The following is a 26,946-nucleotide window of genomic DNA, read 5'->3' as shown; positions in this document are numbered from 1 at the left end:
TGAATATGTGTGTTGTTTTACCAAAAAGGCACATAGCATGTAGAAACTCATGAAGTAGATGATGGCAAAGTTGGATCCACAAGTGTACTCTTCCCCAGGCAGGTAGTCCGACTTGGGGTCACACTTCTTCCCATACATACACGCCAGCATTACTTCATGCCATGCCTCCCCCGTAGCACATCTGCACAACAGAGATAAGGTGTTAATTTTTCACTGACAACTGGCTGTTCTGATGTAATTTTCAGGAAAACTGAGTCGATATCAACACATTAACACACAACATTAATGTCAATTGTACACAGGAAGTTAGTCAAAAATCCCCATAATAATCATCCTGCCAGTATAGTTTAAATAATGTAACCATCTACTGTTCTTAAGTTACTTTTCATGAAATAGTAGCTAATCTAAATTTAAGTATACAATAAACAAACATTCCACTCTGTGATAAAATTGTTATCAGTATGATTTTAATGTCTCCATGCCAGCAATAGCCGAGGGTCGAGGCCTTATGGATTTGGGTTATCCATTGCCCCATTCTAATGAACACAATATCTCAACACTTAAAAGAAATTTCTTCTAATTTACCATTAATGTCCACTTGGACTGAAGAATGAATAGATTAGACTTTGATGATCATAGGTCAAAGTTTAAGGTCAGTGTGACCTCATCTGTCTCACAGTTCAGAGTGTTGTAAATTAGCTGGTTGTCAAATGTGCGCTGATGATACAGTCATTAATGTATCGGCTAAAACCACCAACGCAGCAGATGAGATTTTAACAAAATGGAGGGTGTATCTCAGTAGCTAAAAAAAATCATCTCACTTTAAATCCCAAACAGACAGTATCAGTGTTTTTTTTTTCCATTAGAAGAAAAGGTAAAGACCTGAGTAATCAGTGATTTTAATTTTTTCAGTTTCATTCTTGACTTATTTTTGATAAGCATGTTAAAAAGCTGTGAAAGACAGTTAAGACAAATCTGAACTGCAGCCAACTGTTCATCCATACCATGATATTTTCCCATACATCACACTGTGTTACTATTTGGGGCCAGGCCTCACAGTCATCTATCAAACCTGTCAGTTCATTTTTTTTAGACAAGCACTGAAAATAATGGACCAAAAACCCATAAAATGGCATCATTGTACAATTCTGAAATATATATAAATAGCTTAGCTTTGTTTAGCTTTATTTAGTTTTCTTTTACTAAAATAATAATTTAAATGTGTGAATAATCTTGCACCAGCTGTACTATGTCCATATGTTACAAAAACAGAATCAGAATCACAACTAGGGGATAAGCAAATAGCAACTGCAGAGTTACACAGAACAAAACTACTTTTGGTCAGCTATCTTTTTCTGTAAAAGGGACACTTTTTGGAACGCCAACATTAAATAGAAAGTTCAAACACTGGCTGAGACAAAACAAAACCTGCTGTCATTCATTACTGATTCTGCACTCAGGTACGCATACACAGACATGGACACAGACAGCAGAACAGACACTCATAGACAAATGGACACGTATTATCTTAAGGACCACGTACACATTATGTAAAACACAAATTTTCCGTCATGAATTAGGGAACACAAACACACACAAACACACACAACAACTAGCAACATTGATTTTAGTGTGATGTAACTATTAACTGTTCTTCAACGTCTCATACACCACCAGTTCGATGCCTTTGCAGGGGAGTGGACAAACAGCAGACAGGATGAAACACAGGTGTAAACCTCAACTGAATTCACACTAAATCCGTCAGTAAGGCTGCTTCATACAGGACTGTTTTTGTGCTCTAGAGTTTAACCATTGTGACACAATCAGAAAACACAGTTTTGTTAATTGACTTTACCGTAATTTGCTCTCCACATTCATTTTTCTGCCCATTTGCCCCCTGTCTTTCTCTTTCTCCCTGGTTGAGGCAGTTCTGCCTCTGAATCATTGTTGAATAATACAGAAGACAATCTTCCACCTTCATGCTCATATTTTTAATATTATCTCCAAATTGAGACATTAAATGTTGTTTGGAATTTTAATCGCCACAGAGTTTATATTGTATGTTAGTACCTGTTCAGCATAGTTCTTACACAGTCTTATTCTTTGTCACTTTACTTAAGGCAAACAAAGACTACTTAAAGTGACATATAATCACAGGGATTTTAAATTAAATCCCTGTGATATTAAGGCACCCAATTACCACTTACAGTGAGTTATACTTACATTATAATACATTATAATCGGGATTATAATGTAGTATAAAATGATCATTATGCATCACAGCTGTGAGAATTTTAATAAACTTTGAGCTTTGCAAATACAGTGAGTGGAGAGCAAATATGTAGTATGGACACCTGACCTTATAAGTCATTATAAAATGACTTGTGTGTGATGACTATTGTCATAAAGTATTCTGAATATTTCTAAATGCTTATAACTATATGCACACTATAACACATTATAAGTGTGTGTTCATAATTCATTGGCATCATAAAGAGTTATGTTTATTTTTATAAAACATTATAAATAACTATGAGTGCTTATAACTATGATCATACAGAACTGTTGAGGCATTATAGTTTATTATAAGTATGTTTGTAATGTGTTATAATGCAGTATAAACATACACTTCATAGAAAGTGTTACAGAGTATTTTCACAGTGTGGTTTTATTAGCACTTTAACTACAGTAAAGGGTCTGAATATCACCACTACCTATTTGTGAATTACCTGCGACACACACTGCAGCTCAGTGTACTGGCGCTGCTTACAGTCTCTCCTCATCCTCTTTTCTGAGAAGCACCACTCTCAGATAAGATACACTTTTTAACAAATTTTCATCATGTGGATTTCCTTGCGATACGCAGCCATATACTCGCAGGCTGTCTTTGCAGTGAGTGAAAAATTCTCCATTGCACCCTACCAAAGCCACTAATAATCAAACTGAACCACAAGCTTGATAGACCGAGCGACAGTGGACAGTAAGGTTTGGTCAAAGAATGGTCAATCAGTATACGTGATGTAGTGATGATAGTTTATAGCAAAGTATTCTTATTTCAGCAGCCTGACCTCATTCAACCCGTGACTTTGTCCTCGTTGACCCCTACCCTCCTCCACTCATCAAAACCCATCACGAGTCACATAAATGAACTATTTTGGATTAAAAATGGTGATTTTTGCAGAAAACCTCTGATTCAAAGGTAAAAACAAATAACATATGTTTTCTAAACCAGCTATTGTGCAAGGGTTGTTTGATGGATTTTTTAAAATTCTTATCAGAGGAAGACAGACCACCAACCTGAATAACAGTAGTACAGCCTGCGGGAATGTCTGGAAGTTGTTATTCCTGTTGATGTATGTGCCGTCAACCAATGCAATTTTACCAAATATCTGTAGACAAATGAAGGCATGTTAGGAAAAGTACCCACATTGTGTAGCTTTTTTGCATTGAGCAGTCTTAGCTTCTGCATGATCCATTACAATCATGAAATGTTCAAACTTGGAGGGCATTATCATGCTCATATCGTGAGCATTGTCAAGAAAATGTCATATTTCATGAATATATAAATAAAATAAATGTCTAAATTTACAATTACAACTGTTTTTTATTAATTATTATTTTTATGTTCATAAAAAAATCATAAAATATAAAATGTATGTGAAGTATAGTTTCTGATTGTCAGAATTTATGTTGTCTGCTTTAACAGTACACATTTGACAAGTGAAACTGGTGAAACTAAAGCATTGTGCCGACCTAATCACATTTGCGCTGATATTCCTGATGCCATCAGGAGCAATTTAGGGTATGTATATGTGATTAACCTGAGTAGCAGATGGCACCTAGTGTTGTCTCAGCAACCAGTGTGTGAATGGGTGGCTTTGACTCTCTAGCATAAAAGCACTTTGAGTAGCAAGTGCCAGTCTTTGTCATTTACAACAGCAATCTCATGTGAAGATAGTTAAATAATTTGTGGTCTGTATGTACCTGCATTCCAACCACAGCATATATAAAGAAGAGCATGAGAATGAGCAGGGCCACGTAGGGAAGAGCCTGCAACACAATGACCAATGACATTGTCAGGCAGACTCATTAGGCTAATTTTAAAGAAGAGACTGAATGATGCTGAGAGATGATACTGACCTGAAGGGATTTGATGAAGGTCCACAGAAGATTACGGATTCCTTCAGAACGATTCAAAAGTTTCACTAGACGCATGACTCGAAATAGTCTGAAGAATGTGACTGATACGCTCATGTTCTCAGAGGACTTCTCAGGGAGAGAGGACAAATTAAACATTGCATAGTGCCAACATTTAAATTCCACAAAACTTGAATTCAAGAAAAACTAAAGCAGCTCACCGCAATTGCTTGCATGGGATCCACTGCCTGAAAAAACAAATAAATATTTTCCACTGCTGCCCTCTGATCAACTGCTTCAACAAACACACTTTTGGTATGTACATCCAAAGTTTATAATTGTTTCTCACTTTGTAAACTTGGTGTCAAAACACCCCCATCTGATCATTTCATAAAGGATAGAGGAGCTTGTAAAACAAAAGAAAATAGTCAGCATGCAGGTATCGTTAGTGCTTAAATTAATTAGGTCCAGTGTCCGGTCAGTTGAAGAATAACACAGTGTAGTTCATGCAAAATTCTGCCACAGTAGGGCTACACTGATGTATAATTTTGCTATTTTATGGGCCTTATATTTACTGTTATCATTAAATCTGAATCTGAAATTATTTGATAAGATTCAGTTCATTAGGATTTTAACTCAGCAATCTGTTAAGCCAACAAGAATGAAGACTTAAAATGCTGGTATCGTTTTCATTCATATAAAGATGTCAGAAGTTTGCATTCTGTATTGGTATACGGTACATGTTGTTGCCATTCTTCCAACACCAAGCATTACAAAACACAAAATCACAGCAAAATATCAGATCTCAGCAGCTTCTGCACCAGTCTCTCCAACTGGTGCAGAACGCTGCTGCTCGTGTTTTAACGGGAAGCAAGAAAAGGGATCATATTTCTCCTGTTTTAGCTTCTCTGCACTGGCTCCCTGTGAAATCCAGGATTGAATTTAAAATCCTCCTCCTTACTTACAAAGCTCTAAATGGTCAGGCTCCATCCTATCTGTCACAGCTCATAGTTCCTTACCAACCCTCAAGATCACTGCGCTCTGAAAACGCAGGGTTACTTGTGGTTCCCAAAATTTCCAAAATTAGGTTAGGAACCAGAGCCTTCAGCTACCATGCTCCTCTCCTATGGAACCATCTTCCATTTTCGGTCAGGGAGGCAGACACCGTTTCAACTTTTAAGGGTAGACTTAAGACCTTCCTCTTTGATAAAGCTTATAATTAGGGCTGGCTCAGGCTGCCTGGACCAGCCCATAGTTAGGCTGACATAGGTTTAACCTGCCGGGGGACTTCCTCTGATACGCTGAGCTCCTTTCCTTCTCTCAATGCCGCCATCAGAAATCATGCATGTCTGTTTACTGCATTGCCATGTGCAAGCTTAGCTTAGCTCTGTGATAGCCATGTGGTACTCTCACTACCTGGGGCTCGCGATTACAGAGCCTGGGTCTGTTGAAATGCACCACGCTAATCCTGTTGCCTCTCGGGAGCGTTCCTGCTCCCTTGTTTCCTAGTTTCCCTGGATCCTGGCCGTAACCTTGACTGTGCCTGACCGTGGTGATAGCTGTGCTGATGCCGCGACCCTGCCTTTGGTTGTGCTCGTGCTGTGGCTGTACTGATTCTGTGCCCCCCGCTCGCCCTGATCGTGGTCTGGTCCTGGTTGCGCCGATGCTGTGATCTTGCCTTTGGACAACTCCCTTTCACATATGCATGAGACTGTTATCATCTCTATCAACATCATCATAGAGAGCAATTACTAATTTCACACCTACCATTATTGTAATGTGACATGCATCTGTTTCTATTATTGCTGTGCCCCCCCCTCCCCCTCATCTCTGCCCCCTCTCCCCCCCTCTCTTTCTCTTTCCTTTTTTGCCATGATTGTATTTCACTTGCTATTTACGACATCTATTGCTCGTCTGTCCGTCCTGGAAGAGGGATCCCTCACTATCCTCTACCGCTCTTCCTGAGGTTTCGTCCTCTTTTTTTTCCCCGTTACAGGGGTTCTTTTTGGGGAGTTTTTCCTTGGGTGATGTGAGGGTCTAAGGGCAGAGGGATGTCGTACACTGTAAAGCCCTCTGAGGCAAACCATGTTTTGTGATAATGGGCTATATAAATAAAACTGACTTGACTTGACTTGACTTTGATGAAAAGGAGACAACTGTCGGTGCAATTATTTAAAAATGGAAGAAACACAAAATAACAATCTATTGCCCTCAGGCTGGGGCTTCACGCAAGATTTCACCATGGGGTATCGATGATCGAGAGAAAGGTGAGGGATCACCCCAGAACTGCATGGGAGGAGCTTGTTAATTATGATCAGCTGGGACCACAGTCACCAAGAAGACCTTTGGTAACACACTAATGGACAGAAATCCTGTAGCACCCGCAAGGTCCCCCTGCTCAAGAAGGCACATGCACAGGCCCATCTGAAGTTTGCCAGTGAGCACCTGAATGATTCAGAGAAGGGTTGGGAGAATGTGATGTGTACAAATGAGACCAAAATCAAGCTCTTTGGCATCAACTCAACTCGCAATGTTTGGAGGAAGAGAAATGGTGACTAGGACCCCAAGAACACCATCCCCACTGTCAAGCATGGAGGTGGAAACATTATGCTCTGGACGAGGGTATGTGATATGAAATCTTGGGTGACAACCTCCTTCCTTCAAGCAGAATGGGTCGTGGATGGGTCTTCCAGCACAGAAATGACCCAAAATATACGCCAAAGGCAACAAAGAAATGACTCAAGAAGAAGCACATTAAGGTCATGGGAGTGGCCTTGCCAGTCTCCAGACCTTAACCCCATAGAAATTTGTGGAGGGAGCTGAAGCCTCAAGTTGACAAGCAATAGCCTCGAAATCTTGAAGATTTGAAGAGGATCTGCAAAGGGAAGTGGACCAAAATCCCACCTGAGATGTGCTCAGACCTGGTGACCAACCACAAGAAACGTCTGACCTCTGTGCTTGCCAACAAGGGCTTCTCTACCAAGTACTACATCAAGTTTTGCGAGGGGATCAAATATTCAAGTCAAGTCAAGTCAAGTCAAGTCAAGTCAATTTTATTTATAGAGCCCATTATCACAAAACATGGTTTACCTCAGAGGGCTTTACAGTGTACAACATCCCTCTGCCTTTAGACCCTCATATCACCCCAAGGAAAAACTCCAAAAAGGAAGAAACCTCAGGAAGAGCGGCAGAGGATGATGAGGGATCCCTCTTCCAGGACGGACAGACGTCGTAAATAGATGTCGTAAATAACAAATGAAATACAATTGTGGCACAGCAATAATGTAAACGTATACTTATTTCACTCAATCAAATTCAAATCAATTACCATTAAATCAACTGCCATTAAAATTAGAGACCGTTCATTTCTTTGTCAGTGGGCAAACTTACAAAATCGGCAGGGGATCAAATAATTATTTCCCTTACTGTAGATAACATTGCTGGGCCCCATTTCCTCTACCTTAAAGTTAAGGGTGTTGTCTAAGAACATTTCTATGAAATTACTATGAAATTCAATCTTAACACAGCTTCTTAACTTCTGCTGTCTGAAGATGATTCTGAACACACATGTGACTTTGCATGCTGAATTGTCTAAGTCATGCTTAAGACGGAGTGGGTTGTAAAGGGCAAAATTGTTCAGTATGAAATTGTTTCTTTTGTTATGCTGCAACAGTTCCAAAACAGTTTCTCAAGAATTTATTTAGCTCAACACATAAAGGGGCACAAACAAATATGGTCATTATTTCGGGACATAAAATAAAGACAAGCTTATTCATTCTGCCCTAGATATGTTTAAAATGTAAATGTATTGCCTCTTTCCTTTTGAAGGATCCATGGTGACCCTGTTCAGTCTACACCCAGCTGTATGGCCATGGGGTCTGTGCAAGTATCCATTTGCAAAGCCACACTCCTATATCATGCACACACAGCCACGCACACACGTACACCACTCACCTCTTACCTCCACACACACACACACACACACAACACACACACGCGCACGCACACGCACGCACACACACACACACACACACACACACTCTTTGCACAGGTACTGTGCTGCTCCTTTAGTCATTAAATTATATCTGTGTTTTGTTTGGTCAATATATTTAACAGGTCCTTGTTCTACAGTCAGTGCTTGCCAGCATAATTGTGTTATTTTGAGGCAATTCTTGTTTGCCCCTGTTCTTGGAAAAGTAATGGTCGAAGTCAGCTTTTGCAGCACCTCATAAGCTTAAGAGTGTTCATAAGATAAATTTTATGTCCATCTTATCCCTCTCATGCTATTGGGAAAGGGAGCCCTGCTTTTAAACTCCTTTGTAAGTCTAATCCTTGTTCAGAAAAATTCCATGCATCACATAAACACCATGCAAAACTTAATCAATTGAATAGTTACTGTGCAGCCATGGAGACAGTAAATTCCTCCAGAGGAGGCCAGTGCTGCCTGTGGGAAAGAAACACAAAGTCAGTCAGTGATGTCAGAGAGGACAGAAAAAGAGCTTACACAGAGTAGTGGTGGTTTTTTTTTTTTGAAAATACAATTGAAAACCATGCAAATATTATACAAAGAGAAATTAATTTTCTCTTCGAGCAGAGCTACTTAGCTGTCACACATATCTAGCTTGCAGCAAGTTTTCATGTATGTTTTATAATGTAAAATTCTAACGAGTTTTCAACAAATTTTGGAATCATACAAGGATATGAATGAGCAGGTTTTCAGTGTTCTATGTCATCCTGAATATGAATTAACACCAAATAACTGATATAGAGTTAATGTAAAGGTGCAAATTAAAGGACAATATCTAACTATAAAGCTTCTTTCACACTGCCATAAAGTAACCACACTTACAACTGCGTACCTGCAGGAACATTTCCCCAAAGGGGCCTGCTGCCGCTTTGATCAGCAGCTGTGATATCAAGCAGGTGTTCAGATGAACTATTTGTTATTTAGTTTTTCTTTTTGTTTTACAGTTTGAAGCATATATTTGCTACAAACTGTCAAACAATATATTACATAATTCATATGTGGCAAATTTCTTCAATGTTTGAGCTTTTGTTTTAGTATGTGTTTTATCGTCAAGGGTCCCCATATCTACAAGGTTTTTACACAAAGCACATGTACACATTAAGAACAACATGCAAGAGATGAACTCTGCATTGATTGTTTTATATACATTGGTTTGTTGTTATGGACCAGAATTTGACTCGTACTGACAATATACTAACATCACGCACTTTGAAGCCTGAGATACTGAGGAAATGTCACAGTGTGATTTAAAGCCAAAATAGCAGCATTTTGAAGTCTAAAACCAGACCAAAGGATTCATGCTCTGGGGACATAAATGTCTGCAAGGAATGTAATGGCACATATCCAGTAGTTTTTAGATTTTTGAGTTTTCAGTCAAGAGCAATAAAAAAGAAGCCCTATTTTGCTCAAGTCCTTATCTATAAAATTAATACAAAGTGAAATCTCTTAAAAAGTCCACATGTATTAGAGGAACAATGAGATCATTAATTGAAGTACTGCTTTCATCTGACCTAACACCAGATCTTAATCCTTGATGAATGTGATCAGTCTAAGCCATTTATCATGAAAAGATTCATTATACCGGAGAAATTCAGAAGCACTGTGCAATCAAACAGGACAGAAAGTCACTGCAACATTACAAGGTAGTATGAATCTAGAATAAACCATTTTGGATGCACATGAACATTTTTTGTCATTACCTTAATTTGTGTGCATACAAGGAAAAAATATCTAAAAAAATGTCTTTCACAGTAAGTAGTATTCATACTGTTTAGAATGGGGTGGGAGATATCTAATCAGGCTCATAATTTGAGGTATATTATGTTAAATTAGTAAAACTCAATTATGAAATCTTTAAAATGCAGACATTTCATGTCATATACAAGCTAATGTAAGTTTTGTCAGTTGGTTCAATCACCACAATTAGTGCCTCTTACTAAGCCCCTGCAATATGTTAGAACTAAGCTAAGTTTAAACTTACAAACAGCTGTTACGATCGACCACTGATCTTTCAGAATCCAACCAAAGTTTCAAAATGATTGCTACAACATCTGCAGGCCACCACGACTAATGAAAATGTGTTTACATATTATTGAGTTAAGTGTTTCTGTTACAGGTCACATTTAGGGAACATTTTTGGAATAATTAACAACTAGGATGGCTTACTGCTGTTGTACTCAGCATAAAAAAGCTTGTTAAAAAGGGTTTATATTTATACAGTTCATTGTTAAAGTTAGATTTGACTAAGCAACCAGTAAATCATCAATAAATCAATGCAATGACCGAAAATGCATGATAATTTTATGTGTTTTTAGATATGTGAACATGTTTGTTAGATTATGTTATTTGTGTGTGTGTGTGTGTGTGTGTGTGTGTGTGAGAGAGAGAGAGAGGGAGAGAGAGAGAGACAGACAAACACAAAAGAGAGAGAGAGCAAGGCAATGGTACTCACATCAATTTCACTCAGCATCACGTCAACAACACTTCCAATGACGATGACAAAGTCAAAGACATTCCATGGGTCTCCAAAATAACCCTTTGAGAAAACAAGATAAGTGTTAATGTGTGTGTCCTGGGATGTCACTCGGCATGATATTGTACCCATTATTATGCATACACATCCACATTCATTTGTGTACCTCTTTTCTAATAAAAGTATGCCCTGAAATCATTGTCACAGAAGCAAAATTAAATCCTAATGGGATTCATGTCTGTAAGTAGAGTTGCTTGTTCACTAAGTATTAGGTCTTTATTGTGTCGTGCAGAGCTTATGCTCTTTTTCTTTGAGGTTAGTTAATGTTATCAAACCACTTCCACATTTCCAGGTCGTGCCATCTTTAGAACTAACTCCACAGGGAAGCAGATAGAAACATTACCTTTGCTTTCAGTCATGTACACAGTCATAGCCTGGTAAATATTTATCACACCAGAATGTCTACCAGTGCCATGATGAATGATATGATATGGCACACCCCTATGTCTAATAATGTTCCATCTTACTATGGCAACAGAAAAAAAGTGCTTGGGACGAAAAGAGGAAGCCCTCAAAATAAAAGAAGGCAGTAAACTCGCTATCATCCAGGGAATTCACTCTATTTTGACCTTGGTAATAATTCTGGTGTTAAATCAAAATATGTTTCTCCGTCAAAAAGTTTCTACCTTCTGCTGACTGGCTTAGCATCCCAACACACCTTTAAATGTGTGAAACTGCTCTTATGATGCCTTTGTCCAACATAGGATAAGGCTTACAGATCCCACACTCTTTTGTACTCCAGATTCAGTAATTTCCAGTGTTGCCATTTCAACTGTGAATGTTTGCCTCTGCACATAGGCAATGACTGACCTTTCTCCCTGTTAGAGAGCTTCCACCGTAAGGAAGTGTCAGCCATTCTTGGTCCATAATGTGCCGAGTTCAGTGCTAAAATTTTGGCTGCGTGAGTAGGTATTAATATGACCTGCTCCGCTCACCTTTTATAAACAACAACGAAGCCTTCTTAAGTTTCTGATACAATGCCACTGCTTTAAGTAGCCTTATCTAATCTGGGGGTTGTCCTTGCTGCTTAAGTATCTCCACTGGGACAGATCTATGTTGTCACGAATCAATGAGACTTTGTTGGCTACATAGGTCTGAAACCTAGTGTGGTTGCTTCAAAAGTACTTGAGCTCTGTTTAGTTGATGGAGGGTTTTAAAGGTGCAATCTGTAATTTCCAGCCACCCAGACCAACAGAATGGGGGGCATTATTTCACCCTTTAAATGACCTATTTGTAATTACCAGCCACTAAGTCAAAATTAATGGGGGGTGGTATTCACCCATTCTCAATGTTACAACTGAGATTCCTATGGAGATCTTTTCAGCAAGTCTGAATGTGTAATTTCAGTTATTGTCAACACGAGCCTTTCATGTTTTGCGACTTATTACAAGGAAACATGAGATAAACACAAATGCTGACATTTCCTTTGTTGTTTGGTGCATATCAAGTGAAGGCTAAATACAGCAGTAGTTGACAACATAAACTATATATAAATAAATACTATATAAAATAGTATAGTAAGTATGTACAATACAGGTGTTTTGTTGAAATTACAAAGCTGTACAGACAATGCTATACATCATGGGACGTGACCAAAATATTATCACAATATTGATGAAATGTGCTATGATGATGGTCAAAGATGCCAGCTACTGTAGTGTATAGTGAGTGATTTCCTCTGGGGGGCTTTTTATCACTGTTACTGATCTTCCAGCTCTGCAGGCCTTGCTCGACTCTTGGGGGTAGAAGCTGGAGCTGGCCCTCACTTATACCCATAGCAAAAATTTCATGATTTACTAACTGCAGCAATGATACTGTTTGATAGTGTAAATGTTTTTTTTAAAAAAACAAACTCATAAAAAACGTGTAATGCCCTCAAGAGTAGAAAAGTTTCCACACTTTTAATCTTGCCTTATCTCATGACAGTCACGCAAAGTGGTTACACTAGGGTGAGCTGGTTGATATTATTTCAGTCGGTCTATTTCTGTGTCCATACAAAATGAAATGAAAATGTACAGTCATCAGTCATAAATGAAGGCAACTCGTAACTTACAGAAGAGCAAGAATACAGCTGGACAAAACATCTTCATGTGTGGCATTTGTGTATAATTTACTTTATAGCTTTTTAGCTTAGCTTAATTTACTTAGCTCAGTTTTAGCAATGCCACATCAACAAGAAAGCCGTCACATCACGCCATTTAAAAATTTTATGGAGAACTGTAAGCCCACAGATTGTGTTGTCATTAGTTAAACTAAAGATATGTTTCAGTAAATAGTTATCGTTAGATGTTACTTAGCAGTCTAAAAGAAACATTGTGATTTCAGCAACAAACTGCATCTTTTAACTCTCCAAGAGCTGTCTCCAGTGTTGGAAAGCCACATAGATATTTACTCTAGTTTTTTCTTCTTCTTCCAATGCTTCTTTTCTTTGTTGCAGAGTGATCCTTTTCCAAGAGCTAAATGTTTTGGAAATGGTCCTCACAGAGACAGTAAAATCTACCTATGCTTCATGAAGTTTTTCTTTTTTCTCCCTCTTTCTCTCTCGGATCAACTTCTTTGTCCTCTCCTGCAGTACAGCCCTCAGTCCAAAATTTGTTATTACAAAAGGGAAGTCCTGAGAGGCAACAGTGACTCACTGTCGCCCTTCAGGTCTGTCGTGGGCTACTTGGCAGTATATATCTCTGCAATACAATAAATAGGCATGAATGTCAACAGTGTGACTTCTTCACTCTCTGTTGATACGGTTAGTTCATTTTTTTTGAATGTTTTAATGCGCAAATTTGCCCAGATCTTACAAATTGCACCTCTAAGTAAAGGAGTAATTGTTTCCTCAGCATTTTGTGTACTTGCACCAACAGTGCTGCACCTTTCAGCTCCAGCAGGGGAACTGTGTTCTGATTTAAAGGAAAGGAATATGGATTTTCCCCTCCCTGAGCTACCACCTTATCGTGGTGGAGGGGTTTGCGTGTCCCAGTGATCCTAGGAGCTCAGTTGTCGGGGGCTTCATGCCCCTGGTAGGGTTACCCATGGCAAACAGGTCCTAGGGGAGGGACCAGACAAAGCGTAGCTCACAAGACCCCTATGATGACATCAACCGATGGTCCAGAGTTCCCCTCGCCCGGACGCGGGTCACCGGGGCCCCCCCCTGGAGCCAGGCCTGGGGGTGGGGCTCGATGGCGAGCGCCTGGTGGCCGGGCCTTTACCCATGGGGCCCGGCCGGGCACAGCCCGAAGAGGTGACATGGGACCTCCTTCCCGTGGGCTCACCACCCATAGGAGGGGCCGTAGGGGTCGGGTGCAATGTGAGCTGGGCGGCAGCCGAAGGCGGGGACCTTGGCGGTCCGATCCTCGGCTGCAGAAGCTAGCTCTGGGGACGTGGAATGTCACCTCTCTGGTGGGGAAGGAGCCTGAGCTGGTGCGCGAGGTTGAGAAGTTCCGACTAGATATAGTCGGCCTCACCTCGACGCATGGCTTGGGCTCCGGAACCAGTCTTCTTGAGAGGGGATGGACTCTCTTCCACTCTGGAGTTGCCACTGGTGAGAGGCGCCGGGCAGGGGTGGCAGTACTTATTGCCCCCCAGCTCGGTGCCTGCACGTTGGAGTTTACGCCGGTGAATGAGAGGGTAGCCTCCCTCCGCCTTCGGGTTGGGGGACGGATCCTGACTGTTGTTTGTGCCTATGGTCCAAACAGCAGTTCAGAGTATCCACCCTTTTTGGAGTCCTTAGAGGGGGTGCTGGAGAGTGCTCCTTCTGGGGACTCCCTCGTTCTGCTGGGGGACTTCAACGCTCACGTTGGCAACGACAGTGAGACCTGGAGGGGCGTGATCGGGAGGAATGGCCCCCCCGATCTGAACCTGAGTGGTGTTTTGTTATTGGACTTCTGTGCTCGCCACGGATTGTCCATAACGAACACCATGTTCAAGCATAAGGGTGTCCATATGCGCACTTGGCATCAGGACACCCTAGGCCGCAGTTCAATGATCGACTTTGTAGTCGTATCGTTGGACTTGCGGCCGTATGTCTTGGACACTCGGGTGAAGAGAGGGGCGGAGCTGTCAACCGATCACCATCTGGTGGTGAGTTGGCTCCGATGGTGGGGGAGGACGCCGGTCAGACCTGGCAGACCCAAACGCATAGTGAGGGTCTGCTGGGAACGTCTGGCAGAGTCTCCCGTCAGAAGGAGCTTCAACTCCCACCTCCGGAAGAGCTTCGACCATGTCCCGGGGGAGGCTGGGGACATTGAGTCCGAGTGGGCCGTGTTCCGTGCCTCCATTGCTGAGGCGGCCGACCGGTGCTGTGGCCGTAAGGTGGTTGGTGCCTGTCGGGGCGGCAACACCCGAACCCGCTGGTGGACACCGGCGGTAAGGGGTGCCGTCAAGCTGAAGAAGGAGTCCTATCGGGCCTTCTTGGCCTGTGGGACTCCGGAGGCAGCAGACAGGTACCGACAGGCCAAGCGGAGTGCGGCGGCGGCGGTCGCCGAGGCGAAAACCCGGGCATGGGAGGAGTTCGGCGAGGCCATGGAAAACGACTTCCGGACGGCTTCGAAGAGGTTCTGGACCACCATCCGGCGTCTCAGGAGGGGGAAGCAGTGCTCCGTCAACACTGTGTATGGTGGCGACGGGGCACTGCTGACCTCGACTCGGGACGCTAGGATCGGTGGAAGGAATACTTCGAAGACCTCCTCAATCCCACCGACACGCCTTCCGTTGGGGAAGCAGGGCCTGGGGACCCGGGGGTGGGCTCCTCTATCTCTGGGGCTGAGGTTACCGAGGTGGTCAAAAAGCTCCTCGGTGGCAGGGCCCCGGGGGTGGACAAGGTCCGCCCAGAGTTCCTCAAGGCCCTGGATGTTGTGGGGCTGTCGTGGCTGACACGACTCTGCAACATTGCGTGGACATCGGGGGCAGTGCCCTTGGACTGGCAGACTGGGGTGGTGGTCCCTCTTTTCAAGAAGGGGGACCGGAGGGTGTGTTCCAACTACAGGGGGATCACACTCCTCAGCCTCCCTGGTAAGGTCTATTCGGGGGTACTAGAGAGGAGGGTCCGCCGGATAGTCGAACCCCGGATTCAGGAGGAGCAATGCGGTTTTCGCCCCGGTCGTGGAACTGTGGACCAGCTCTGGACCCTTGGCAGGATCCTTGAGGGTGCTTGGGAGTTTGCCCAACCAGTCCACATGTGCTTTGTGGACTTGGAGAAGGCATTCGACCGTGTCCCTCGGGGGCTCCCATGGGGGGTTCTCCGGGAATATGGGGTTTCGGACTCCTGATACGGGCTGTCCATTCCCTGTATGACCGGTGCCGGAGCTTGGTCTGCATTGCCGGCAGTAAGTCGAACTCGTTTACTGTTAGAGTTGGACTCCGCCAGGGCTGCCCTTTGTCACCGATTCTGTTCATAACTTTTATGGACAGAATTTCTAGGCGCAGCCAGGGTGTTGAGGGGGTCCGGTTTGGTGACCTCAGGATTAGGTCTCTGCTCTTTGCAGATGATGTGGTCCTGTTGGCTTCATCGGGCCGCGACCTTCAGCTCTCACTGGATCGGTTCGCAGCCGAGTGTGAAGCGGCTGGAATGAAAATCAGCACCTCCAAATCCGAGACCATGGTTCTCAGCCGGAAAAGGGTGGCGTGCCCCCTCCGGATCGGGGATGAAGTCCTGCCCCAAGTGGAGGAGTTTAAGTACCTCGGGGTCTTGTTCACGAGTGAGGGAAGGATGGAACGGGAGATCGACAGGCGGATCGGTGCGGCGTCTGCAGTAATGCGGACTCTGCACCGGTCTGTCTTGGTGAAGAGGGAGCTGAGCCGAAAGGCAAAGCTCTCGATTTACCAGTCGATCTTCGTTCCTACCCTCACCTATGGTCACGAGCTTTGGGTAGTGACCGAAATGAGTTTCCTCCGTAGGGTGGCCGGGCTCTCCCTTAGAGATAGGGTGAGAAGCTCGGTCATCCGGGAGGAGCTCGGAGTAGAGCCGCTGCTCCTCCGCATTGAGAAGAGCCAGATGAGGTGGCTCGGGCATCTAATTAGGATGCCTCCAGGACGCCTCCCTGGTGAGGTGTTCAGGGCACGTCCCACCGGTAGGAGGCCCCGGGGAAGACCCAGGACACGCTGGAGAGACTACGTCTCTCAGCTGGCCTGGGAACGCCTCGGGGTCCCCCGGGAAGAGCTGGATGAAGTGGCCGGGGAGAGGGAAGTCTGGGTTTCCCTGCTTAGGCTGCTGCCCCCGCGACCCGACCCCGGATAAGCGGAAGAAAATGGATGGATGGATGGATGGAATATGGATTTTTCAATAACAAAGGTAACACACAAAGTCCTGAAACATCTACCTCATGTAACTCACTCATTCCTAGCCTAATTTTAACTGGCATCAGCAAAGTGATGTAGTTGTTCACATTTTGGTGTTCCATAGTTCTTAGGTTTCATACAACATTGAATTCAACTAAAACACAATAAAGTTGTGCTCCAGAAAAGGATAAGCACTAAATGAGGATCCTAGGGTCACTGATCAGCAATTATGACTAAAATATGAATGCCAGAGAGCAGTAATAGAAAAAGAAAGTGAAAAAGAAAGAGAAAAACAAAAGAAAAAGGGAAAGAGGAAGCAGAGCCAGGGTGGCAGGTCTGAACGGACCACCCTCGCTGGATTGACTGAAAGCTCTGCCACCTCCCCCTCCTCCCCGTCACACGGATGGGGATTTCAACTGAGCACAAGAAACTTGTGCTCCAGGAATATACACACTAAAGAAACTAGGGTCACCAAGGGTCAGAGAGCAGTGAAGACTAACACATCTTTGGGGTCATCAGGTGGGAACCTCCTTTCATTAGTTTTTCACCTAGTTGGTCCCACAACACCTCCAGGAGGCTACACAGTGAACTCTGGTGTCCCAAAGCAACTCCCTTCGTGCCAGCCCTCACTGCTCCTATACAGCCCAAACAGCCCTGCCACCTTCAGCAGACCCAGGCTCCATTTATGCAACTCCCTTCGTGCCAGCCCTCACTGCTCCTATACAGCCCAAACAGCCCTGCCACCTTCAGCAGACCCAGGCTCCATTTATGCAAGCTCCAGGTAGTGGCAGTACCACCTGGCTATCACAGATACAAGGCTAAGCTTAACTACTACAAAGCTCTCACAGTTGCAAGCTAAACTACTATAAAACTATCACAGTTACAAGGCTAAGCTACACTATAACATGGCTATCACAGATACAAGGCTAAGGCTAAGCTATGCTAGCCACGCTAGCTAGGCTAGTTATCACATGGCTATCACAGCCTACAGACAGATACAACAGGCTATCACAGATACAAAGCTAAGCTAAGCTAACACATGGCTATCCCCCAGGAGGCTAAACTGAGCTAACTAAGCTAGCTAGGCTGGCAATTACATGGCTATCACAGACAAAACAGCAATACTACCCTCAACAGACCCAGGCTCTATTTATGCAGACTCCAGGTAGTGACTGTGCTGATGCTACATTCTCTAGCACATGCATCACAATTGCCAATATACTAAAACTCACATACAAGACTCAAGCTAAGGGAAATAAGGGTGAATTGGATCAGCCAATTCACTTACTTGGATGGCAGCATGGTCTCACACAAAGAGACTCAACCAGGCCACTCCCACTCCAAAATACCCTCACACTTCCTGGATTTTCTCCTGAGAGGACTGATCTCCACCTGATCTCAAGGAGTTGTCCGTTCAGTGGATCCCCCTGCTGGTCCCCAACTACCATTGTTTCTCCTAATTCAAACCCACTGACTGGATTTAAGTGCCTCATCTGACATTTCCCTCATTGTCTTCCTCAAACTTTGTCCCCTTACTCCCAGTCCCCCCAGGAGAGAGATAGCTGATCGAGCTACAAATCCCCTACATCCCACTTCAACTGGGCGAACCCTGGCTTTCCATCCTTTCTGCTCAGCTTCTGCCTGTAAGTCTGTGTACCTCAGTTTCTTCCTTTCATAGGCTTCTTCCACTGAAGCTTCCCAAGGACCTGTAAACGATCCATTGAGTCACCGACCACAGCACTATATCAGGCCTTGTGATAAACTAATTTTGCAGCTTGACAAAATATGTCTTAACGTTGCAGTACTTGAACACAATGGGTATGCTGGGTCGTTATTTACCCAGAGCTTCAGGTTCTGGGGGATTGGCAACACATCATATGTAGCCCCTATCAGAAATCTAATGTGGCTCTCCTCCATACTACACAGGTCCCTCCAGCTAAGCTTCCTCCTCTCTACACTTTCCCAATTCAACCACTGACCCTGCTTAGCCTGAGCCACTGACTTGGCCCCCCTTACAGTCTCCTCCTGCCTACGTTCCTGTTCCACCACCAGTTTTCTTCTATCCTTGGGGCCTACTGTATTCCACACCGGTTTGCCTGGCCCAAGCCCCAAGCCTCCCCGGCCAAACTGAACATTACCTACTATCTCTGCATGCCGAAGAGCAGCCTCTGCGTCCTGAACTGCCACTCTTGGGTTCCATTTTCTCCCCTTGGAAGGATGTGGAACCACACTCCCAATTATTACATCCTTACTCCCAGCTAACAACAACTCTGCCCTGACCTTGGTGCACTTACACTCCTCTGTTAAGCTGGATACTGGCAGCTGAAGTATCCCTTTCCCCATACAATGCCACACTGCTTAGACATCTGGGAGCGCCTAACCTCTTCCTAATATATTAGCTAACCACCCTTTCCATTCTCTCCACAACAGATACTGGGACTTCATAGATTGACAGTGGCCACATTAACCTAGGAAATAACCCAAACTGCAAACACCACAACTTTAACTTTCCTGGGAGCCCTGACTCATCTATTCTATCTAGTCCTTCAGCGACATCTTTTCTAAATTGCACAACTTGCTCAACATCATTCAAATCCACATTGTACCACCTACCTAGGCTCTTCATTGACTTTTCCCTAATGAAAACTTGGTATCCCCGCCTTCTGCACCGTCGAGTCTATTAACCCATTCCTTTCTAAGTACCCAGCTAATCTCTGCGCTACTACACTGAAGAAAATCTTCCCCTCTACATTCAGGAGAGAGATCATCCGGAACTGGCCAAGATCTGAGGACTCCTTCTCCTTAGGGATGAAGATACCCCCTGCCCTGAGCCATGCTCTTGAGATAATTTGTTTCTCCCAAACTATTTTTAGATTTTTCCACAAAAACTTAAGAATGTCAGGTGCACTTTTGTAAACCTGGTAGGGGACTCCATTAGGCCCCGGGGCCGAAAGAAGCCTTTGCACACCTGATCACTTCCTGAACTTCTTTCCACCTAGATGGCCTAACATCCAACTTCTGACTCATCTCTCCTAATGGATGCCTTAAGGCGTATCAGGTGGAAGACCTCCACTCCTATTTTTCTCTCAGTCTGAATAAGTCTTTCTCAAATATTCTTCAATCTCTAGCCTTGTTGCCTTAAGTTCCCCCCCTTTTTCCTGATTAAACAACCCTTTCACAAATTTAAAGCGGTACCTTAAAAAAGCTGTCCTTGCATATTCTTTCTTTGTCTTTTTCCTAAAATGCTTTGCCCTTCTAAGTGCTGCTAGCCTGCCTCTTAACTCCTCTTGCAAAACACTGATTCCCTCCCTCTCTTCGTCTGTAGACTTTTTCCACTGTTTTCTTAACTGTCTCCTTTTCTTAACTACCCTCTCTATTTCTCTTTGCCTTCTAGACTTGCCTACCTGTACTCTCTTTCCTCTCTTTCTGTCATGCACCCCGAATCTCTCTGTGAAGCTTTTAATGCTTTCTATCCTCTCTGTCCATTCCATCCACTGATCTAATACAGCCTGAGGCAAAGGTTCATCCGATCCAAAACCTCTCTGGCAGATCTCTTTGAGCAACTGCTTGGCTGGGAGAATGAGAGGAGATAGAAGGCTGAGTGGATCGAAATACTAAACTCACAAGAGCAAATATTCCTCTTGAGGTATGTGGCTTCTGTGTGAGATGGATGTTGAACGAAACCGTCAAAATCCACACACCACTGTAGTCCCAGTACTCTTTCAAAAGGAAGGCTGTCTTTGTTGAAATCTACTATCTGACTTAATTTACCATTTCATGACACCCACAGTTGCTGCATAATAAATGAGGTCTTTTGCTAGCTTTTGGTGGCCACTGACTTTACATAGTCATCAACATAAAAATGGTGTTGGACTGTCTCAGCTCCTCCTTCCTCCAAATAATTACCAGGTAAATACTTAGTAATTAGGGGACCATAAAGGGAAGGGTTACCCTTAATTCTTGCAACAGTTTTGGAATAATCTTGAAACATATAAAATTAACTATTTTAATACAATACCTTTGAGCAAGCAAATATGTTTAAATCAGAGGCGCCTCATGGTATATGAGGTGCCTCGGCATGCATCTATCAGCTTCTGCACATTTAGTTTCTACACTTAACAATGACGGGTGGAGGTGGGGGGGGTATGTGTGAGTGTTTGCCTGAGATGAGCAAGCAGGGGACGCAGAGATGGCAGCTGGCAAATATCCTCCTTTACAGCCACAGGAAGTCAGTGGCAGTCTTTAACAGCAAACTAGCAGGGAAACTAGCAGGGAAACATGACATAACCCAATGAAATGAGCAGACGGCGACACACACATGTGGCAGCATTAACCTGCGATGCTCATTAGGGGCGCACTATCATAAATCTCGTGACCTGTCGTAAAACTGTCCTAATGTGATGTAGTCACAATACCCTTAAAGAGCATTACATTCAAAACATACAAATAATACTAACACAAATAATACAAATAATAATACAATAACATAAATAACATGTTACAGCATCAGAATGGGTGGTGCTGTCATTATAAAGACTAGATGAATATCAGACACTGATATACACTGATGTCGTATAGCAAAGCTTTAATGCCAAATTTCTAAATTCTAATTTACTGTTCAGTGCGCATACACGCTTTAGACGGTCATGTATTTCTACCCACTGTCATCCATAATTAATCATTTACATTACCTGAACATACATCACTTAGGTTCCCTTTCATTTGTTCACTGTCCTTTATATGTCATACTACTTCTCGCCAAGTCATTGTCTGTTATTATTTCATGGAAGAAACAAGATCAATGTATACAGGATAAACGGTACAGATTGTGAGATTGATTAAACTGATGACATGTTTTGAAACTGTCATAATTTAAAATTTAATTCTCTCCTAAATGGAGAGTGGTGCCCCTTTTACTTTAACGAGTGCAAAATCCAAATTCTAACGAAGTTATTAATAACCGCTACATCACAAACACACTTGTGTGTCCGTTTGTACTTTTATATGAAAAGAGGTACACTCAAAAAAATATGCATATGCAATATGCATTCCTTGTGAGATTAATCTGGAAAATGCAATCATTTGTTGAATTTTGACCAACCTTGGCTTTGAAGGCCATGAGTTTCAGGATCATCTCCACAGTGAAGAGCACAGTGAAAATCACGTTCAGCATGTCAGACAAGTGTGTAACGTGGTCTGACTGGTTACAGTGCTGGGGGTTAAAGAGATTGACAGCTGCATTAATATAAAGTAATCGGAGTGATTGTATGTTGGCTCTCAGCTTGTAAAAATTGTACTTGAACATAGAAGTGATCTGATAAAAGCTTCAGTAGCCTACCATATGACTGACTAATAGCTTTCCCAAAGTCTGTTATACCCTGTTCATACACCTCAGGTAGTATGTTCTTTCGGTAATACTTTCAACGAAGACCAGATCTATAATGCATTTTGAAGGCATTCATCGTGAATTATAATGCATTCATAATGCTTTATGAAGACACACATAAATACACTTAATGCTTGCTGATGCACTATATCAACAGTCAAAAAACATTATGGATGCTACTTAAAATGATTTATAAGTGCCAAGGGACTTATGGATGCTCTTGACTTGTTATAAACTAGAGGTTGACTGCTGGAATGCATTATAAATATTTATTCTCATTTATTCATACATCAAAAATCAAATGTAGAAAGGATTCACAGAGTTCTATAACTGTCCATGCTGAATCATGAGTTATTATTGTATGTGTTAAGTAAGGTGAGGTAAATATTGATGCTTTTATAATAATTTCTGATTCATCATGATGTTTCATTGTTGGTGTTAAGTAAAGTGTAATAATTTTAATGCATTTATAAGAATCTATGCCGTGTCATAAGTGATTACTGACTATCATATACTAGATTTAAAAAAAAAAAAAAATCCAATGACTGAAGTCTATTAATGTGTCAGTGAGTTTTTAGCCACAGAATCAGATTTCACAAAGACTGAGAATCTTGCAGTGTCAGAAGTGGACAGAAACTGTTGCAGCCCTTGAAATCCACTGTGAGTATGCTATATGTTGTAGCTAGTTAACTAGGTAACCACTGTCCCAATCCCAAGCAGGGTATTTGATAGCCAAGTTAGCCACTGGAATGTCTGCTATTAGCCCAAAGCCAAACGCATGAATTGGTTCAAACATACATAATTAGGTGATATATGAATTTTAAAGTAAGCAATCTTAAGTTGAAACATACGGTTATCTTGCAGGCAATAGCAAACAATCCAGGAGCTAATGTTAGCTTGTATGTAGAGCCTACAGTGATAAACTTGCTAACCTACAGCAGACATGTTTGTCATTAGCTAGCTAGCTAATGACTGAGTATAGGTATTTATAATGCAATATAAGCCCCAGCAGTCAACCTCTAGTTTATAACAAGTCAAGACCATCCATACGACCCTTGCCACTTATAAATCATTCTAAGTTACATCTATAATTTTTAATGACTGTTGAAATAGTGCATCAGAAAGCATTATGTGTGTTTATGAGTGTAGTCATAAAGCATTAGATGTGGTCTTCATAGAAAGTGTTTTCATTCTTTGTTGCCAGAAGCATGTGTCAGTACAAGGGAACAATGAAGTTTATTTCCTGAGCAATGTGTTGCAGTCCAGGTAGCATACCCATTCAAGCTTAAGGTGCTATGACAAAGTTGAGTTGAAGGTAAAACTTTAGCATTTTGAATCATGACTTGAGATGCCAGGCTGCTATTTTACCTTTCATAATATATGGCAGCCTCCTGAGTTGTGAATGAGATAACTAAACTCTTTACTACTACCCTTGCCAACTGCTGCAGACTTCCTCCCCAGCACCTGTCATGCACAATCACAGACAGACACACATGAAGTACAAAATCAGTGTAGTACAGTAACAGACTAAACATTAAGTACAGCAACAGGCAAGACTTATAGTAGTCCTATATGTCTAGTTTGCTGCTGTTGTACATGTAATTTTTACAAGCTGAGAGCCAGCAAGACATGTAGTACATCATGTCTAGGCTGTTGATGTACATGTATTTGTGTACTTAGAGCAGCAGCTGACAGTGGTGTATTCCCACTGTCAGACATACAGAGGTGCCTATGCTAAAAGAACTAGGCTTACAATATTGTAACCTTTGTTTATTCTCACAAAGGCAGAGCCCTCCCTAACCACAATTTATCAAAGAGCACGGACACATGCTGGGGTATCATGTAGCAAGGGGAATCAGATCCAACACAGCTCACATACATCCAGCCCGTTTCACTGGTCGTGTTTTGTTCCAGTGAGCACAGACCCTGAAAAGAAGCCTGACATTTGCAAGAGATTGAACCATATGATCAGGCAAGGCATAGACCCAGACACTGTCGCATAAAAGTTCTTGACATTCACCCTGCTGAACAAGGTTACAGACACTGCCATAGCACATGTGGAGCGTGCATGGACCACAGTGAGAGTCCATGCCTTCCTGCCTGCAGGCTTGGGAGACACACTCACAAAACAATCCACTGCAGTCACCACATGGCAGCAAGTGACTGGAGTGCACTAATAGGGCAGATCATCAAGCATTCTTGTTGCTGAGGTCAGTGCAACCCTCTTTGGCAACCCTTCCTTGATTATACCACAGCACTGCGAGGGCCCTCATGGCACCTCACTGACTTTAACTTTCTTGTCTTAATGTATTTTTCATAATGTAATGCATTTTATCATAGGATGACCACAGAAACATACTTAGCAGAGTACGCTGGGTGTTTTTTTTTTCTTGGTGTTTTTCTCCTTATTTTTTCTCTTTCCCTCTCTCCCCTACATGTGTGGAGAGTGACAGGAGGAGGTGGATAATGTTTCTCTTTTCTCAATGGGAAAAAAAAGTGTTAAATATAAAATTTAAAAAGTGAATAAATAAAAACACTGATGAATTCTCTGGGCAGATGATATGGATGACATCTTAGCACCAAGAACTCAACATGTGGTGAGCACTGTCCCTCCATTTTAACTGCGTTTGAGCACCAAGCATTATTTTTACAGACACAAAGCCCTCCTCCTCTCGTCTTACTGGAGTCTTGTGACCTGTCTGCTGTAAACAAGGCCGCCAGTCCAGTGCAATAGCTTGATCGGGGATGTAAGGGGTTTACCATGTCTCTGTGAAGATGTGCGCAGAGCAATCTCTAATGCCCTATTGCTTAGTTAGCCTCAGTTGCATTTCATCCATTTTTATCTCCTGCGACTGGACTTTAGCCAGAAGAAGGCTTGGTAGAGGAACAGCTCTTAGTCCAAGTCGGGTCCACCTTGCCCTGATGCCAGCTCTCCTCCCTCTCTTTGTATGGCTCTTTCAGACCCCTCTCGTCTGACTGGCAGCTCGGCATATGCCATTGGTGGAGATCCTCTTGTGGTCTGCTGCATTCAGTCCAAACCCCACACAACTTTTCCTGATGTTGAAAAGTGCTTCTCTATCATAGAAAAACCATGCTTCAGCAGAGGGGGCCATGGTGTTGAAAAAAAAAATAAATATATATATATATAGCAAGTAGAAAGGATCTGAGGAGCTGCTGGCTGTTGCATCTGCATGTGCCGCCGTTGCCATAACAACATCAAACTCTATGAGCAACACTAAATATTTTTTTTCCTCACCATAATACAGACAGTCGCAAAGGCACACAGACAGACACACAGTGTGTTTTATGCTTGTGCTGTATTCATACCTGCATTCCCAGACACATGGTGTTGAGCATAATAAGGAGGAACATTAGGTACTCAAAGTAGCAGGAGGTGACAATGTACCACACCTGATACTGGTAAGGGTTTTTGGGAATATAACATCGCAGCGGTCGGGCCTTGAGAGCATACTGCACACACTGGCGCTGGAGAGGTTAAAAAGAAAGAGAAGGTAGAGGTTTTAGACAAAGCAATGGCAATGACAACCAAAGACAGTTCAGACTAAAAGTTGGTAACACTTCACATAAAGACCACATCCACAGTGAATTATAATGCTTTATGACTACACTCAAAAATACACATAGTGCTTACTGATGCACTATATCGACAGTTAGAAAACATGATGGATGTGACTTATAACAATTTGTAAGTGGCAACTGTCTTATGGATACTCTTGACTTGTTCTAGAGGGTGACTTATAGGGCTTATGATGCATTACAAATATCTACACTCACCTCTACACACATCAACAAGCAACTGTAGTAGTTACTCATAGTGTTCTATAACAGTCCAGTATCACAAGTTTTTACTGTATGTGTTAAGTAAAGTGAGGTACATATTGATGCTTTTATAATAACTTAACAATGCATTTATATTGTGTGCTTCACCATAATGTTTCATTGTTGATGTTGAGTATGATGTAATCATGTTCATGCATTTATAAGAATCTCTGCTGCATAATAAGCGATTACTTATAAGAATCTATGCTGCAGGACGAGGTCATAGTTTTTAGCCTCAGAATCAGATTTTGCAAAGACTTTTAGGGTCAATATTTGCACGATTCGTAGCTTCAAAAAGGGAAAAAAGAGGTACGAAAATGTTGCAGCCCTCAAAATCTGCAGTTAGCATGCTATATGCTGAAGCTAGCTGGCTAGCTAGCTAACCACTGTCCCCATCCCAAACAGGCTATTTGTAAACTAAGTTAGCCACTGGAATGTTTGCTATTAGACCTCAAGCTAACTGTACATTTCAGTTTAAGATTGCTTACTCCACTGTGATTCTTTTTTAGTTTTTAAATCTAACACAAACTTCTAAAAAATCTATTGATATTTTTTGGATCAGTATCTTATATAGTAACATTTCCTGGTGGAAAAAGTGGTTGTGATTAAATTGTATATATATATATATATATATATATATCATTCACACACACTCACACTCTGATGATGCCGCATCAGGAGCAATTTGGGGTTCAGTATCTTGCCCAAGGATACTTTGACATCTTGTCCAGAGGAGCTGTGGATTGAACCGCT

General features: G+C 42.4%; 1 protein-coding gene across 3 annotated transcripts in view; it reads right to left on the bottom strand.

Moving 5' to 3' along the window:
* Positions 1-26,946, bottom strand: part of LOC121951505 (dihydropyridine-sensitive L-type skeletal muscle calcium channel subunit alpha-1-like) — a 240,275-nt gene that overhangs the window by 34,664 nt on the left and 178,665 nt on the right. The window contains exons 26-34 of one of the 3 annotated variants that reach the window (XM_088082423.1): positions 25,681-25,839; positions 22,069-22,179; positions 10,617-10,700; positions 8,534-8,581; positions 4,359-4,385; positions 4,141-4,266; positions 3,985-4,050; positions 3,298-3,389; positions 22-181 (exon numbers count right to left, since the gene is read on the bottom strand). In XM_088082423.1, coding sequence (XP_087938549.1) covers positions 22-181; positions 3,298-3,389; positions 3,985-4,050; positions 4,141-4,266; positions 4,359-4,385; positions 8,534-8,581; positions 10,617-10,700; positions 22,069-22,179; positions 25,681-25,839 — 873 coding nt within the window. The remainder of the gene's footprint in view (positions 1-21; positions 182-3,297; positions 3,390-3,984; positions 4,051-4,140; positions 4,267-4,358; positions 4,386-8,533; positions 8,582-10,616; positions 10,701-22,068; positions 22,180-25,680; positions 25,840-26,946) is intronic. The other 2 variants (XM_088082426.1, XM_088082429.1) reach the window with 2 other exon arrangements.

This window comes from Plectropomus leopardus, chromosome 2, assembly GCF_026936395.1.
Source record: "Plectropomus leopardus strain MGB_pleo_1.0 chromosome 2, ASM2693639v1, whole genome shotgun sequence".
Lineage (NCBI taxonomy): Eukaryota > Metazoa > Chordata > Actinopteri > Perciformes > Serranidae > Plectropomus > Plectropomus leopardus.
This window is presented reverse-complemented; position numbering and strand designations above follow the sequence as displayed.